The sequence below is a fragment of the Diadema setosum genome, chromosome 12, assembly GCF_964275005.1.
Source record: "Diadema setosum chromosome 12, eeDiaSeto1, whole genome shotgun sequence".
Taxonomy (NCBI): Eukaryota; Metazoa; Echinodermata; class Echinoidea; order Diadematoida; family Diadematidae; genus Diadema; species Diadema setosum.
Window position 1 is genome coordinate 27,473,953 of NC_092696.1, and position 18,600 is coordinate 27,492,552.

Consider the following 18,600-nt stretch of genomic DNA (forward strand, 5'->3'; position numbering starts at 1 on the left):
GGTTGGCATTCTGCTTATAAGCAGGGTGTGCGTAGTGTACTCAGAACACCCGAACGGCAAAAAGAGTCGGTGCAATGTTGCACAAGAATGTACACCTTTGTACCTTACGCTTCGTTATATCAAAGCTAGATCATTATTGTGCAGCGTTGCTTTACATACTAGTCTATATAAAAATGTCTTGCATTGCCAATAAAAAGACTTGACCTGGGCTAATTTCTAATTTTTCCTTGTACAACCATGTATATAATACACACACACACAAACAAACACGCACAATTAGGGGTTGCTCTAAAGTGCAGATTTTGGACATCCTTCCCCTCTTGGTCACTTCGACGCCACCTCGCTGGTCAAGCCTCCCCAAATCATGAACATAAACCGACACCCTTGACTACCAGTGGCGGATCCGGGGGGGGGGGGCTGCACCGGGCGTCCCCCCCCCCCACCTTAATTTCCAAAGCGAAAAAATATAGCTACAAACGGCAGTTTTAGGACTGTAAAATGTCAAAATTTTCAAGCTCGCTCGCTCCGCTCGCTCGCATTTAGTCGTAATGCCATTCTCCTGAAGTTGCTGCCAGTTGCGCCCGGTGCGCCCCACCCCTTAATTTCCAAAGCGAAAAAAAATATACTGAGCTACAAACGGCAATTTTGGGATTCTAAAATGTCAAAATTTTAAACTCGCTCGCTCCTCTCGCTCGCATTTAAGTGTTATGCCATTCTCCTGATATTGCTGCCAGTAATTACCAGCAGTTGCGCCCGGTGCCCCCTCTTAATTTCGAAAGCAAAAAAATATAGCTACAAACGGCAGTTTTTGGACTGTAAAATGTCAAAATTTTCAAGCTCGCTCGCTCCGCTCGCTCGCATTTAGTCGTAATGCCATTCTCCTGAAGTTGCTGCCAGTTGCGCCCCACCCCTTAATTTCCAAAGCGAAAAAAATATACTGAGCTACAAACGGCGATTTTGGGATTCTAAAATGTCAAAATTTTAAACTCGCTCGCTCCGCTCGCTCGCATTTAATTGTTATGCCATTCTCCTGATATTGCTGCCAGTAATTACCAGCAGTTGCGCCCGGTGCCCCCTCTTAATTTCGAAAGCAAAAAAATATAGCTACAAACGGCAGTTTTTGGACTGTAAAATGTCAAAATTTTCAAGCTCGCTCGCTCGGCTCGCTCGCATTTAATTATGCCATTCTCCTGATATTGCTGCCAGTAATTGCCAGCATTTGCGTCCGGTGCGCCCCCTTCCTTTATTTCGAAAGGGAAATATATAGCTACAAACGGCAGTTTTTGGACTGTAATATGTCAAAATTTTCAAGCTCGCTCTCTTCGCTAGCTCGCATTTAGTCGTGATGCCATTCACCTGATGTTGCTGCCAGTAATTGCCGGCAGTTGTCTCCGGTGCGCCCCACCCCTTAAATTCCAAAGCGAAAAAATATGGCTACAAACGGCAGTTTTTGGACTGTAAAATGTATAATCTTTAAGCTCGCTCGCTCCGCTCGCACACATGTTATTGTTATGCCATTCTCCTGATATTGCTGCCAGTTATTGCAAGCAGTTGCGCGCGGTGCCCCCCCCCCCCCCCACCTTTAAATTCCAAAGCGAAAAATATAGCTACAAACGGCTCTTTTTTTTTTAACTGTAAAATGTCAAATTTTCAAGTTCGCTCGCTCCGCTCGCTTGCATTCAATCGTGCAATTCTCCTGATGTTGCTGCCAGTAATTTGTCGTTTCACACAGGCATTCTATAATCCATTTATAGGGGGACAACTCTCTCCCACAACCTCCCCCCTTGCTCGCTTCGCTTGCTCGGGCTCGGTCTCGTTCATGACATCAGTGTGTAAGAATTAATACTAGAAGTATATCTAAATGATACCATTTATAGGCAAATTGTTCAATAACAATTTACTTCAAAATGCACTGATACCTTAAACAAGTGGGACTTTTTCAAGTCCATGAAACACGCAAAAAACCTGCATCAAATTGCACCATTTACAACACTCAAAATGCAAAAAGTGCTCACCGTGGGAGGGGACACTCCCTCCCACATCCTCCCCCTCGCTCACTCCGCTCGCTCTTGCCTGGCCGCGTTCATGATATTCAGTGTAAATATCAAAACAGGAAGTTTATTTGGATGATACTATTTTAATATAGGCAAATTGTTCAATAATAATCTACATCAAAATATATTTCTACCTTAAACAAGTGGGACTGTTTCAAGTCGATAAAACAAGCAAAAACATGCATCAAATTGCACCATTTACAACATCAAAATGAAATTTCAGTTCTAACCGTGCAGGGAGGGGGTTGGCCCCCTCCCACACCCTCCCACACCCTCACCCTCGCTCCGCTTGCTCGGGCTCGGTCGCGTTTAAGAATCAATATTAAAAATTTATTGAAATGATAGGCACATTGTTCAACAACAATTTCCATCAAAATGTATTGCTACCTTAAACAAGTGGGATAAAAACACACAAAAACCTGCATCAAATTGCACCATTTACAACATCAAAATGCAAAAAGTTCTCACCGTGGGAGGAGGGGGGGACAACAGGCTCTTCCACACCCTCCCCCCCCCCCCCTTGCTGGCTCCCTCGCATACTAACATCCCCCCCCCCCCTCCAAGATGAAATCCTAGCTACGCCGGTGCCCTTTCCCCGCTTGGTTTCCCTAAAAAAACACTACATAGTCTGGGGATTGAGAGCTTCCTATATTCCAAATGTCTGTCCAAAAAATCTCGTTACATTTTAGTGTCAAAACGCACCCCCTTGAAAAAAAGCTGGTGACGCCCCTGCATCAAACCCGACCGGCAGTGGAAAGCCAACGGGAGGCCAGAGAAGTTTACCCTGGAGTCGCGGGCGCGCGACGCTCAGCTCTGGCATAACGGAGCACAATGCAGCCCACAATACACGCCGCGCCAGCGGGAGAAAAAGAGGCGAGGGCGAGATCGTATTTTCTTCTTCTTTTGCTGAATAAACGAAGACAGTGAAATATTAATCGAATTAAACCTACTATCTAGCATCATTAATCAATAATACAAACCTGAATCATAAATGAAGTCTAAGAGGTGCATTCAAAGCATGGGCGTAAATCCCGGGGGGGGGGGGGGATGGGGGATATATCCCCCTGAAATGGAGGAGGGGGGGTGGCCTGTACAATCATCCCCCCGCCCCCTTAATTTTTAGGAAAAAAATGGAGGAAGCAGAAATGTGATATGTATAAATTTTGGCATATTGCATGACGTTTGTACGCCGGCCTTAGACAGGTAACAGAGCTGAACAATTATATGCTATCTTGTAGGAAAATGTATACACAATTTTCTCAGGCGCTCGCTCGCTTCGCTCGCTCGCGAAGAAAGTAACACTGACATACACTGCGAGGTATGGCTCAGACGTTGACAACGTCAAATAGTATAGGCCTACATGTAAACATCCTATGACGCGAGTAACTGGGGACCATCTGCAAAATATGTACGAAAACAAACAAACAAACAATAACAAAAAATATATCGCCATAATTGAACCCCCTCCATTTCCTGAATCATTATTAAATCTCGAACTTTCTTAATGGAAAATATTGTCCTAATATCGCCAGAATTATGCACCAGATCGTTGTATTGCAATCATAAACATGCAAATGCTCTGCTATACAGGATCCCTTTCGATAAACTTTGTACACTTTTGATATTGACGTATATTTCCCTAATTTATCAAAGAGTGTGGAGCAGATCTTTCACTTAAATGAAGAGGCGTCGATGGGGGGGGGGTGGTTCCCCCATAAAAGTGGGACAAGCAGAAGCGAAAAATATAGCTACAAACGGCAGTTTTTGGAGTGTAAAATGTCAAAATTTTAAAGCTCGCTCGCTCCGCTCGCTCGCATTTAACCGCTATGCCATTCTCCTGATGTTGCTGCCAGTGACTGACAGCAGTTGCGCCCGGTGCACCCCCTTGTCAAAGCGAAAAATATAACTACAAACGGCAGTTTTGGGACTGTAAAATGTCAAAATTTTGAAGTTCTCTCGCTTCGCTCGCTCGCATTACTAATCATTATTCCATTCTCCTTGTGTTGCTGCCAGTAATTGCCAGCAGTTTTCGCCCGGTGCGCCCCCCCCCCCCCCTTAATTTCCAAAGCGAAAAATATAACTACAAGCGGCTGTTTTGGGACTGCAATAATGTCAAAATTTTGAAGCTCGATCGCTTCGCGCGCTCGCATTTAACCATTATGCCATCCTCCTGATGCTGTTGCCAGTAATTGCCAGTAGTTTTCGCCCGGTGCGCCCCCTTAACTTCCAAAGCGAAAAAATACAACCACAAACGACAGTTTTTTAGACTGTAAAATGTCAAAATTTTCAAGCTTACTCGCTTCGCTCCCTCGCATTTAATCATTATGCCATTCTCGTGATGTTGCTGCCAGTAATTGCCAGCAGTTTTACGCCTGGTGCGCCCCCCTTAATTTCCAAAGCAAAAAAATACAGCCACAAAGGACAGTTTTTTAGACTGTAAAATATCAAAATTTTCAAGCTCACTCGCTTAGCTCGCTCGCATTTAAATCGTTATGCCATTTTCCTGATGTTGCTGCCAGTAATTGCCAGGAGTTGCGCCCGGTGTGCCCCCCCCCCCCTTAATTTCCAAAGCGAAAAAATACAGCCACAAACGGCAGTCTTTGGACTGTAAAATGTCAAAAATTTTCAAGCTCGCTCGCTCCGCTCGCTCGCATTTAACCACTATGTCATTCTCCTGATGTTGCTGCCAGTGATTGACAGCAGTTGCGCCCGGTGCGGCCCCCCTTAATTTCCAAAGCGAAAAATATAGCTACAAACGGCAGTTTTTAGACTGTAAAATGTCAAAAATTTCAAGCTCGCTCGCTCCGCTCGCTCGCATTTAATTGCTATGCCATTCTCCTGATGTTGCTGCCAGTGATTGACAGCAGTTGCGCCCGGTGCGGCCCTCCTTAGTTTCCAAAGCGAAAAATATAGCTACAAACGGCAGTTTTGGGACTGTAAAATGTCTAAATTATTCATGCAAAAAGATTTCATCGTGGGAGGGGGAAACCTCCCTACCATACCCCCCCCCCCCCCCCCCGCTTGCTTCGCTCCCTCCGTGGCACATAACCGCTCCTTTATTATATAAGATCAAATCCTGTCTACGCCGGTGATAGGCCCCATTATTTAGGAGGCCTTCACAGTGATGTCGCACAGGCGGAGCATGCAAGAACTGAAATACCACGATTTAGTCATTCAATAATATATTGTGAATATTTCATTTTCTTATTGTTTCTTAAAGAAAAGAAAACAAAATTTCACCAAAAGTGTGCACCAGATCGCTGAATTTCAGGTCTGAAAATGCAAAATCTTCCTCGTGTGGGAGAGGGATACACACCCTCCCCCCGTTCGGTCGTTCCGCTCCCTCTCACAGATATTTCAAAAACAAAAAGAAAAATGTTTTCATATACTTTTAAGGTCTCATTTTCCGCCGAAAGTCATCTGACAAGCAAAAAAAAAAAAGCAACAAGAACAAAACGTCTTCATATTTTTGCTGCCACTTTCCTCCCACTATAACTTATTCCATGCAAAAGAGTGGGACATCCGATCCCTGTAAAGTGTGTGTGTGTGTGTGTGGGGGGGGGGTTCACTGAAGCTTCCCTTCCCCCCCCCCCCCCCTCCCCCCCCCCCCCAAGGCTGCGCCGGTCCGGTTATGGGCTTGTAATCGTGGTGATGGTGACCACCACCCCCCCCCCCCACTCCTCAGTACGGATTTACGCCATTGATTCAAAGTCAAAAAATTTACTGCAGTTTGTCGAGAAGAATCAGGGGGCGAGCTCACATCGGGCATGGACGATTCGGCAATTCAAAAGCGATCTCAAGCCAGGGCTGGGAAAATGCGATAACAAAATGCCATAGTTTTCATTTTAAAAATGATTTTAATCAGAAAAGATAGAAACTGTGTGCATTCAGATAAATGCAAAGCCATTTGCAATTATTTTGTCTGAAATTAAATCAAACATTCGGGGTATACTAGTATTTATTCCTTCGCCACTTGAGACAACTCGCCCTCGGACCCAAGACAACTCGCCCTCGGAAATCGAGGGCGAGCTGTCTCCGGGGCGACCTGTCTCGAGGGCGAGTTGTCCTGGATCCAACTAGGATAGTGACGTCAGCGATCCTTATTTCTCTCCCAGTTTAGGATAGGGGCGTAACTTGATATGTTAATTAGATATAATTAGATGTTAATGAGATCTTAAGATAAGTGGTATTCTGTAAGCACAAGTAGGATCAAGTTTATAGGAGCAAAAATAAGGATAGCCTCTAGGCAATCTTTCTCTGGCGCTTTTGCCGGGCTATTGCGTATATAGGCCTACTGACGAGCCCTTATCATTCTCAGCCGACGTATTGTTTCTTATTTTGTATGTTCATGAACAAGAAAATAAATACATGAATCGTATAACAGAGTTATCTGTTCCTCTCATACTGAGGATTCTAAAACTGCAGTCTATAATGTTCGACACAATTGTATTCTTTATCTAGCTGGTATGTGTTTATTTGTTTGTTGTTCGCCATTTTCAATTCAATTTACACTTCATTTTATTCGGCACAAGATAAATAAAAAGTACATTATGTACACAATAACAACAAAAGCTATTATAATTTTTATTGATATTGCAATAATGATAATAGTAATTATCATTATCATTATTAATATTATCATTGTTATTATCATTATTATTATCATTATTATTATTATCATTATCATTATTATTATTATTACTGTCATTATTGTTGTTATCACTATTATTATGCTCAACGTCTGCCCGAACGTCATGCGGACGCAGTGCAAGCAGCCTACCTCCGCCGCCCACATTACGTGACCCTCGAAGTCGTTGCTGTGAAGATCTAGTAACCAAAGGAAAAGAAACGTACGCAGTGCGCTTCTAGGTCGCGTGAAGAATAAAAGTACTAGTAACGCTACGTAGTAGAGCAGATAAGCCAAAGAATTGTGCAAAATTTGACTAAAGCATGAAACTTTCACCATTGTTAGTACATGCTATAAGATTAATTTTAAGATGGGGAGGTAAGTCTGAATTGACCTCTGATGATCTCTAGAGGTCAATGACCTCAAAATCTAAGAAAATTGATATTTTGCGTCATTGGTTAATGATAAACACAGTAATGATGTACTAAAACTTAATATTTGTCACAGTGAAATTGTCTTTATGTTCCACAGAGCCCTGACAGGTTTCTACCTTTGACCTCTGATGACCTCCAGAGGTCAATGACCTCAAAATGTCAGAAAATTGATATTTTGCATCATTGGTTAATGATAAAACACAGTAATGATGTACTAAAACTTAATTTCTGTCTGGGTGAAATTGTCTTTATATTCCACAGAGCCCTGACAGGTTTCTATCTTTGACCTCTGATGACCTTCAGAGGTCAATGACCTCAAAATGTCAGAAAATTGATATTTTAATGCGTCACTCATAACTGAAACACGATAATTATGTACTAAAAACTAATTTTTGTAAGAGGAATTGCCTCAATGTTCCACTGAGCCTTTCGAGTCAGATTTCTACCTTTGACCTCTGATGACCTCAGATGACCTATGATGAGGCCAATGACCTCAAAATGTCAGAACATTGATATTTGGTGCAATTGTTTGATGACAAAAATGATTTAGATGTTATATTCATTTGTATTACAATTGAATTGTTTTCCTATTCCACAGAGCAAGAGAAATTACTCACGTGTCTCTACCTTTGACCTCTGAGGAAGATGACAGGTCAATGACCTCAAAATATCAGAATATTGATATTCTATGTATAGTCAATGGTCAACTTTGTAATTCCCGATGTACAATCATTTATGCTATAATAGAAGAATCTTGCAATTCCATGGAACATCGGTCATTAGCCTGTGCATTATATCCAACTTTGACCTCTCAGGACAATGAGAGGTCACTGAGGTCACATGTGTAGGCTTACCTGTATTGATGTTTGGCTTCATTGGTGTAATCGTAAATGCTTAATCATGTACAAATCACGCATTGACGTTTTGATCAAAGTATGTATGCATATTCCACAGAGCATTGGTTCATAGTAACAGGTCTCTGAAATGTGAGAGGTCAATTACTTCAGAAATAAAGCTTAAGTTTCTTGAGTGATGGCAGTGACCTCAAATACAACTGTTATGTTTGGGTTAGTTATGTAGACTAGCAAATATGGCCATTATCTCGACACTCGAGGAAAACAAGGCCCACGAGACTGATATACAGAGTGTTTAATGTATTCAGTGTAAGTCTCATAGATCTTTTCCCCCATTTGTCGGACTCATTATGGGACTGGTTTGCCTAAGTGTCAAGCTCATGGGCAATATTTGCATAGTTTCCAGCTGGTGGGCCTGAATTGGCCAGTGTAAAGCTGGTGGATTGCTACAGTATGACTGCGATGAATGACTCATGGTCCTGGAGTATACAGTCCACAGCTGCGACATCATGGACCATCTTGAAAACTTCGACATACTGTGAGGCCCAACATGCATTCCACATGAAGCAATCCTGTGTATTGCAACTAGCTATTGCCATCCGAGACTTACCCAGGGAATAGATAAGCATTCATGGCAAACCATGGAGAAAGCGGATTGTGCAAAATATTTTGGAGTTCCAATAGGAGGCTCAGCTGGAATCAAATCGCCACAGCAGCTTAAAAAGGTTATACTTCAACCAAAGACTCTCTCCAGACGAAGATACGAGTATCATAAAGTTCAGGTGTTTTGCTACTCCGTGCCGCTCAGGACTGTCCTGGAATATGCATGCATCATCTGGGATCCATTCACCCAGCTGAAACATCATGAAGTTTGGAATGATCCAGAGAAGATATGCACTCTTTAGCTGCAATGACCATCATATGCAAAACAAGCAGTGTTACAGCCACACTTGAAAAACAAAACAAAGCAAAACAAAACAAAACTAAAATGGCAATCCCTGTAAGAAAGTACAGCTCAGGCAAATTCAGCGATGATGTTCTGCATCAAGAACCCCACAATATCCACTCCGCAGGAAGTTGTGGCTCTATTGCTGCATTCTTCAAAAAGGGCAAATGACCAAAAATTTCAGGCATCATTTGCAAGAACACAAAGTAGGCCTACTCCCACAAAAGGTGGCGGCTACTCTCGGCCACTGTCTCTTGTATCTCTTTGAAACACTTCAGGAGAGAGATACTCAATATTCAGCTCTGTTATTAAAGATACATATGTCTCTCTTTTTGTTTTTGCATTTGTTTGTTGTTTTTTGCTTCATATAGCTCTTTGGATACCTTCTTTAACAAATTAAGAAAAGGCTCCATGGCAGAATATTACAAGATTACACAGTATAATGAAGAAGAAGAAGAAGAAGAAGAAGAAGAAGAAGGAGAATAGGAAACGAGATCTGCTGTCAATGATGCAGAGCCAATACCAATCGGTTCCATGGCAGATCTTAGTCGGCACTGCAAAGGTGTGGATGTCTCTCTCTGTTGACAAAGGATATTCTAAAGCTCCAAGTAAGTCCATGGGGTGGTTTACATTGTCTGGGCATAGATGGTTGGGTTGGGTATATGAGGATAGTTTTGTTATAACAATTAGGCCTGAATCTATTTTTTATGTTTGTTTTGACCATTCGGCATGGATCTCCAACGAAAAGGAATGATAATGTGTTAGACCCAGCCGCCACCGTGTTTTTTCAATAGATTTTGATATTACAGTGTAGTTGAGAAAAAAGTAACCGCTCATTGTCCTAGATGGAAGTCAAAATTGAACTGTGTGTGGAATACTCTGCATACAATTTTGGACACACACACACACACACACACACACACACACACAAAATGCATTTTTTTAAAATATAATTATTATTTCATAAGCAGCAGGCCATTACAAACCAATGAGACCAGACATCAATATTCTTACATTTTGATGCATATCTTTCAATATCCTCCAGAGGTCAGAGGATCATCGCTAATGTTCATTGTGACGTTGAATGGCGGAGTGAACGGACGTAGTTCTGGCGTGCTCTCGACTTTTACTTCCCCGGAAATCATATACACCTTACTTTTTCACATCTCTACCGAGAATGTTATCTGAACGTGACAAGGAAAAAAGAGACTTCAATCTTCGAAAACAAACTGGAAATAAATCACGTTCAAAAACCAAGCCAAATGAAATCGAAACTGAAGGAAGTGCGACTGGGGCGTCTTCTCGTGATGAATCGCCAGATCCCTCCGTGCGGCCCAAGGAACCCAGCATTCCTAGCGGCTCCGCCCAGCAGGCTGCGCAGGACCAGAGCGAACCGTCCATACGGGAGCTTATGTCCATGATGACTGATCTGAAAGAAACTATCACAACAAAAATGGACACTGTCCTTTCGGAAGTGGTTTCCTTCAAGAGAGACCTAGCCGAAGTCAAAAAGAACATTGCAGAAATGGAGCACAGCGTAGCTGACACCTCGGACAGGATCGCCGAAGTTGAAGATAGTAAGTTGCCCAACCTGAGAAAAGAAATAGACAAAGTACGATATGATATGGAAGAGAAAATGCTGCTCTACGAGATTCACAACCGGAAACTAAATCTACTCATATACGGCGTCACCCCACAAAGCAACGAAAATGTCTACGAAGAAGTCTACACTGTCCTCGCAAACCTCCTTGGGGTTTCCCGGGACCAGGCGGAGAAAATACCTCTTACCAACGCTCACCGAGTGCCTCGTGCGAGGAATCCCAGGGAAAACCAGAGTGACCGAGCGAACAACCCCCCGGACCCCATCATTGTCCGATTCAGCCGTATGGTGGACCGTGATAGAGTCCTCCGAGCTTTCGAGAGGCCGGTACAGCGCGAGGACCCGCCGAGAGCTGCCGCACCCAGAGCTGCTGCACCTGGCGCCACCAAAGTCTCCAACGAACGGATCACGATCCGTTCTGATCTACCCCCAAGTATGAAGCGAGAAAGAGGAAGGCTCGCAGCCATCGCGTACAAACTTCGACAGCAGCAGAAAGTCTCCACCAGAATCATCATTAACAAAACCAAGGTCATCCTGCAAACTAGGAAAAAGCAAGACGAGGGACGTCCAGATCCTTGGTCGACCTACAGTGAGTCAGGAAAGTAAAAAGAAAATGCATTAATATTGCAAGGGAAAAGAACAGGTTAGCACTTTTGCATCTATTGTCAATGTCCAGCTCTCGTCTTCTTTTACTATGTTTATAGATACAACTCTGTTGTCTTGTATCACGAATTGAATCTGTAGATTATAATAACTTTGAATTTGTTCATCAAGGGACAAAAAAAAAAAAAACGTTCCTGGCATTAATAGCAAACAATTAGATGTAATTGTAGAGATTGATGAATTGTTCTCTGCAAGTATGTATGCTAACTTACAACTACCATTTTTATTTTTTTTTTCTTTTCTGACAAAACAAAAAAAAAATCGAATCCCTCGTTTCTCCGAAACTGTGCATGACAAGGGTTAATTGCACAGTAAATTATCATTACGTTCATAAATGATATTACTTTAATAAATGTATATTGGAATAGAACAGTCATTAAGTGTTCTGATATAAAGCTGAGTATCATTTTGCTATTTTTGCTCATTGACTGTATCGATGTATACATTGGCCAAAAAAAAGAAAACAACAACAAAACAAAAACAAAAAAACATTTCCATGAAGCGGAGTATCATTTTGCCTTTCTGCTCATAGACTTTTACTGATTCATACTCCGGCCAACTAAAAAAAAAAAAAAAAAAAAAAAAAAGTGCCGCATATCAGTCGGTTATATTAAACGACTTTCCCTTTATCAGATCATTCAATCTGCAGCTTATTACAGGGGTCATATAAATCTACATTTCTACAGCGTTGTTATTGCCCTAAAACATGGCAAAGTCCTACACTCAATGATTTGCTATCAATTCACTCCTCAGTCCATATCCCTATACAACCCTTCGATTTTCTCCCGATTTTATTTGCAGAAATACTTTTCTGTCAACACCATCAATATTATGTTCGTATGGACCACATCACTCCGCTAATAGCTACGAGCCTTTCCTTATTTTTTCAATGCTGAGTGTGGTCATTGTAGTAGCATCATACCAATGGGATGTTGTGTGATCTACGTCTTTGTTTTGCATATTATGCATATCCGCATACGCTTCCACTTCAGTCAACAAACTTTCATTTTTTAGGTGGCACTGCCATATTTGTTTCTTTTTCTCATGTGTGGCAAATTGTAACGTTCATACTGCACTGAACTGTGACAAAACATGTATAAATACATGCAGGTCACATACTCTTTGTAATTATTGTGTGCTTCATAATTACATAAAGAATCTCCTCCCCCTTCCTCCCCCCTCCAAAAAAAAAAAAATATATATATATATATCTACCCGAAATTGAGGTAACCTACATTTTTTATTTTTTTTTTTTTTTATTTGCAAACCGGATATTTCAAATAATAGTGCTTTCGGCTCAGGCTACCAGCCATCCTGACCTATTATTCAATATTACAGTCTTGACGTATATGCTAAACTGTGCATTAAGCATGCTGTTTGTTCACGTTCTGATAAAGTTACAAATATTTCTTTCGCAAATGAGCATACACCTGCCCACATACCGGTTTTGACCGACTATAAACTCCCCTATGCAGTCTGTGACCTAAGATGGCTGCTCAGCTCGCCGAGTTGACATACAATCTATCATTATCATTTTGGCGCCACTTGCAGCGAGATTTAGTCTCATGAACTTGTTTTATGCCTATATGCATGTACACTAATGATTGGAAAGTTTTTTTTTTTTTTTTTTTTTTTTTTTTAATGAAACTACTGGAATGTTGTTCCCCCTTCTTATTGCTTGCTTTTTTTCTCCTCTTCTTCTTCATGCTTTCGAACTGACGTTTAAAAGCTCACGTTTTTACGATACGGATATGTTTTTTTTTTTCTTCTTTTCTGTCTCTGCATGCTCGTATATAAATGTACTGGTTTGCACCTGTTGTATTCCTAATACCCTGGTAACGAATTGGCCGCTCAGCTCACTTAGCTGACATACAAAGGTCTATAGTCGTTGCCATTTTGACACCACTTACTTTTGTCACACGATTCGTGGCTGGTCAAATACATTAACGTTGGAAAATGCTTTAAGCGCAATTAAAGATGTTATCCGCCGCTATATGCAATAGCGGCACGGGTTCTGTTAATTTTTCTTTAAAGTCATTTAAAAAGGATATAAAATTGTGTATTATAACTTTCTTTTCTGTGATATGACCACGTGCCCAAATATTGGATTTCACTGTATATATAAGTGCCAGACACATGGTACTAACTGATTTTGTAATTTGAATTGGCTGCTCTGCCTACTGAGTTGATAGTTAGTCTGTGTTGTTTTCTCTTCGGAGCCGCTTGTGGCGCAATATTGTCACATACTAAGTAGTTTGTAACTGGTCATGCACTGTTATATGGTTGATAACGTTTTATACGCTTTATTCATCATCAATTTGCCAGAGCTGCAAAGACTCTGCTGAAATTATTCAAAAACTTTTTTTGAATATCAAAGTTATTAAAGGAAAGATGGTACATGTATTGGCCGACGTGCCTCCTGCCGTTAATGCCGTAAAAATATATGTTTAAGACAACACTCTTGCGTTCTCTGAACCACTATGACTGTCATTGTCAGTGTTGAAAGTTTATTTCTATGTTTAAATTTTTGGAGAAAAAAAAATTATGATTTGTATATAAGGTATTCCACTGATGGTTCATTAGCAGTAACCACCCTACTGGATAGGTTCACCGACCTATCATACTATCCAATCTCAACATTCACTCTTTATTTATGCTTCTTGCACCTTGAAATGCTATTGTCTACATTTTATGCTGTTATGATCTTCTGTTCGAATCAGGAGCACCTGCTTCGTCATGTAAATGTATACTGGTTTTGGCCGGCTACTTGCCTGACATGCCTGAATTAGTCGCTCAGTTCAGACGACCGGTATTTAGTAATCAGCTGTTATTTTTGGCACCTTTTTAATACAATATATCACATTGTTTGTGTAGGGTTAACAACACTCAGAAAATCTGTTTGAGCTTACATGAGCAGTAACCATTTAACAGGCTTGGTTCACCGACCTGGCACATTATCCAATCTTTTCATTTACTGTTTATCTGCGCTTCATGCATTTGAACTGCTGTTTGCCCACATTTTTATGCTGCTATGATTCTCTGTCGCATTGCGAGCACCTGCTCACATATTAACGCATATACTGGTCTAACAGGCCATGCCGGCTACTCACCTTAAATGCCTGAATTGGTTGCTCAGTCCACTGAGACGACCGGTATTTAGAAGTCAGCTGTTATTTTGTCGCCTTTTTTAGTGCAATTATATTATGCAATTTATCACGTTGTTAGTGGATGGTCAACAACACGTAGAAGATGTGTCTAAGCTATCTGGCACTATTCATTATAATCTGTTGTTGTTTTCATTTCGGAGCCACTCGTGGCGCGATTTCATCACATGGTCTGATACCGGCCATGTGTTGCTATGATAGGAAATGTAAAATACGCATCACCCATTATTTATCATCAGAGCGGCGAGGACTCTGCTAAATCCATTAGAATTTTGTTGTTTTTCCTATTTTTTTCAAGTAAAAAATGGTATTGGCCAATTTATCGCATCCTTTTAAGTTTATTAAGAAGAAAAAAAAAATGTAGACAACACTCTTGCGTTCTGTGAACTATTATGTTATTTGAGTGTAAAGTTTATTTCCAAGTTCAACAATAACATAAAAAAGAAAATGACTGTGACTTGCCACAAGGCATTGCAATGATAATTCATTGTGCAGTAACCACCCTATAACACAGAATAGGTTATTTCCAAGTTATTCCACAGAATAAGTTATTTCCAAGTTCAACAATAACATAAAAAAGAAAATGACTGTGACTTGCCACAAGGCATTGCAATGATAATTCATTGTGCAGTAACCACCCTATAACACAGAATAGGTTCACCGACCTGACATATTATCCAATCTCAACTTGGTAATGCTAATCTATGCTCATGCATTTGAACTGTTGTTTGTCCACATTCTATGCTGTCATGATATCTCTATAGTATTACGAGCACCTGCTTACATTTAAATGTACTTGTTTTGTCCGACTATTGTACTTGCCTGACATGCCTGATGGCCGCACAGCTCGCCAAGTCGACACACTTATCATTAGTCAGATGTTATTTTGGCGCCCTTGTAGCGCTACCTTTTCATTTTGTTCGTTAATAGTCACATCTCCCTGATCATGTATATTAATGGTTGAATGAGTTTCCTTCAATAGCCATGCATTATTTGATGTCCATACAACAGCGGTACAGACTCTGAACTATTTTTTACACTGGTTCCGCTCCTTTTGACTTTCTTCTTCCTATATTGTCGAACAAAAGTATACCAAAAGGTGTATATATAATTTGATATCTTCTACAAACTCGTCAGTAGAGTAAACGCCATGATTATGTATTATGTTACTCTTCTGCCATTTGCTTCCGCCATTTGCTTCTGTGTATTTTTGCCCCGGAAGCCCACAGAGACACTTGATTTGTTCTTGTTATTGTGTTGTGTGTGTTCTATGTCACTCTCTGTTAATGCCTCTGTACATTCTCACTTACCTCATTCTGCTTTTTCTCGTCTCACTTTCTTCTCCGCAGCGATCTTCTGCTTATCGTGATTTTGACGTCGTTTATGCTTATAGATTACTCCAGTGTTTTGCCTCTTTCTGGCGACTGGTCATTTTCTTGTACCATCTACTTATCTACGATATCCTAGTCTTGCTGATATCGCAGACTTTTGTAATCTCGTCTTGCATCTTTAACCATGGCTAATTTTCTTAATGCTCCTTTTAATTCGGTATCGAATGATGATTTATTTGAATTGTTTAGGAACACCAGTTTAGACTCTGACCCTGCTAGCTGGCTAACCAACACACGACCCACCCTTTATGATGATTTTGTCACCGAAAGCCTGAATACAGCAGCTAGTGAATTGCCTCATGATTTTAGTAATGATCCCACTCAAAATATGTTGTGCAATTATATCACAGTGAATCAATACAAAGATATCATTCACAACTTCTCTGAGGACACGTTTTCTTTATTACACTTAAATATAAGGAGTTTGAATAAACATTTTGATGATTTAAAGTTTTTATTAGAATCGGATGAAAGTCAGTCGTTATCGGTTATCGGATTAAGTGAGACATGGTTGACTTCCAATGCAGGAAATTCTTTTGCAATCGATGGTTACGATTTATTTGTTAATAATAGGCCTGATAAGAATGGTGGGGGTGTGGCATTGTATATATCATGTTGCTTTGAAACTATTGTCCATGAAGGTATTTCTAGAATGGACAATGTTGTTGAATCTTTGTTCATAGAAATTCTCATCCCAGGATGTAGAAATCTTATGGTAGGCATTGTATACAGACCTCCTAACTCAAACGCCAATGATTTTTTAACGTATTACTCAGATTTGGTAAATTCACATGTTTTCCGAAATAAGGATTGCTTTTTGCTCGGCGATTTTAATATTGATTTGCTGAAGTCTGAGCATGACAATATCTCTAGTGATTTTATTCACACACTTCTATCCTCATCCTTTCTCCCGCTTATCTCCAAACCCACACGTACTACAGATCGTTCTGCCACCCTCATTGACAACTTTTTTTGTAATGTTTTACCCCTCCCCGATTCTTTCATAATTCTTTCAGACATGACTGATCATTTTCCAATAATGACTTATTTTACTCTTAAAACATCATCTTATATTAAACCTCTGTCACTTCCTTTGTTTAGTCGTAGAGTTTCACCCGAAAAGCTAGCTAGTTTTGATGTGGCTCTCGAGAATGCTGACTGGTCAGGAGTGTTTGGCAGCGATGATATCAATATATCTTTTCATAATTTCATGGAAATATTTAATCATCATTTAGATGATGTAATTCCAAAACAAAAAAATAGAACAGACTATAAAAAAACACCCAGATTACCTTGGATCTCAAAATCAATCCTTCGTTCAATTAATAGGAAAAATCGTTTGTATTATAAGTATAAGTTGGAAAAAACTGAGCGATCGAAAAATAGATATACATCATACAAAAATACTCTGACAATGATTTTACGTTCTGAAAAGAAAAGATATTACTTCAAGCAATTCTCGAGATATAGGTTTGATATGAAAAATACTTGGAAAATTCTGAAACAGGCCATGAATGTTCCGAGTAAACACTCTGACATTGATAAAATTAAAGTGAATGATGAAGTGATTAATGATTCTCATCATATGGCAAATATGTTCAATTCCTATTTTTCAAAAATAGGTGAAAATTATGCTCAAACTATTCCTGCAACAGAAACTCATTTTACTGAATTTTTAGGTCAGCGCAACTCTGATTCCATATTTTTGACACCAACTAATAGATTTGAAATTATTGATATAGTTTCCTGTTTTGAGAACAAACGAAGTTCTGGTTATGATGAGATAGATAATTTCATACTTAAGGGTGTTATTTCCTCGATTGCTGATCCACTTGTTCATATATTCAATTTGTCAATCCTCAACGGTGTGTTTCCGGATAAAATGAAATTGGCTAAAGTAATACCAATATTTAAGAAAGGTGATAAACTTGAAGTCAGTAATTACCGCCCAATTTCATTATTGTCTTCACTTTCTAAGGTTTTAGAAAAACTTATTTATAGGAGAATGAGCAATTTTTTGAAGGTACATGAAGTTTTTACGAACTATCAGTTTGGTTTTCGTGAGAAACATAGTACTTCGCATGCTCTTTTATATTTCGTTGATAGAGTAGTTCATGCCATCGATAATCACTCTCATTTAGTTAGTATTTTCTTGGACTTCTCCAAGGCCTTCGACACCATCAATCATGACATTTTACTTTATAAATTATCGCATTATGGAGTACGTGGGAAGGCCTTGGAGTGGTTCAAGAGTTATTTGTTCGATAGAAAACAATTTGTAACAATTAAAAACAATGATTCAGATATCAGAGAAGTCAAATGTGGCGTCCCACAGGGAAGTCTTTTAGGGCCGTTATTGTTCATTATTTATATCAATGATTTTTGTCGTGTATCTGATGATCTCTCTTTTATTCATTTTGCAGATGATACTAACGTATTTTTTGCCCATAATGATATTGATTTTCTTGTTCACAAAATTAACATTGAATTGAATAAAGTGACAAATTGGGTTAGAGCTAATAAGTTATCACTTAATGCTCAAAAAACGAAATATATGATTTTTAGCAATACTGTTGATAGTTTAAACACTAATATAGTTTTAGATGATTCTCATCTACAAAGAGTATCAAATATTAAATTCTTGGGGGTCATTGTAGATGATAAACTTTCCTGGAAATCACATGTTGATAATATTTGTAATATAATATCGCGTAATACAGGTGTTATTAATAGATTGAAATTTCATATTCCTCAAAAAACATTACTTATGTTATATTCGTCGTTAATATTGCCTCATTTGAATTATGGAGTTTTAGTATGGGGCAACACGCATCAGAATTTATTTGAAAGAGTGTCCCTCTTGCAAA

At 39.8% G+C, this 18,600-nt stretch overlaps 1 protein-coding gene across 1 annotated transcript in view; it reads left to right on the top strand.

The window, feature by feature from the left end:
* Positions 1–6,134, top strand: part of LOC140235838 (uncharacterized) — a 17,203-nt gene extending 11,069 nt beyond the window's left edge. The window contains exon 7 of the mRNA XM_072315836.1: positions 6,055–6,134. Coding sequence (XP_072171937.1) covers positions 6,055–6,134 — 80 coding nt within the window. The remainder of the gene's footprint in view (positions 1–6,054) is intronic.
* Positions 6,135–18,600: the final 12,466 nt, after the last annotated feature.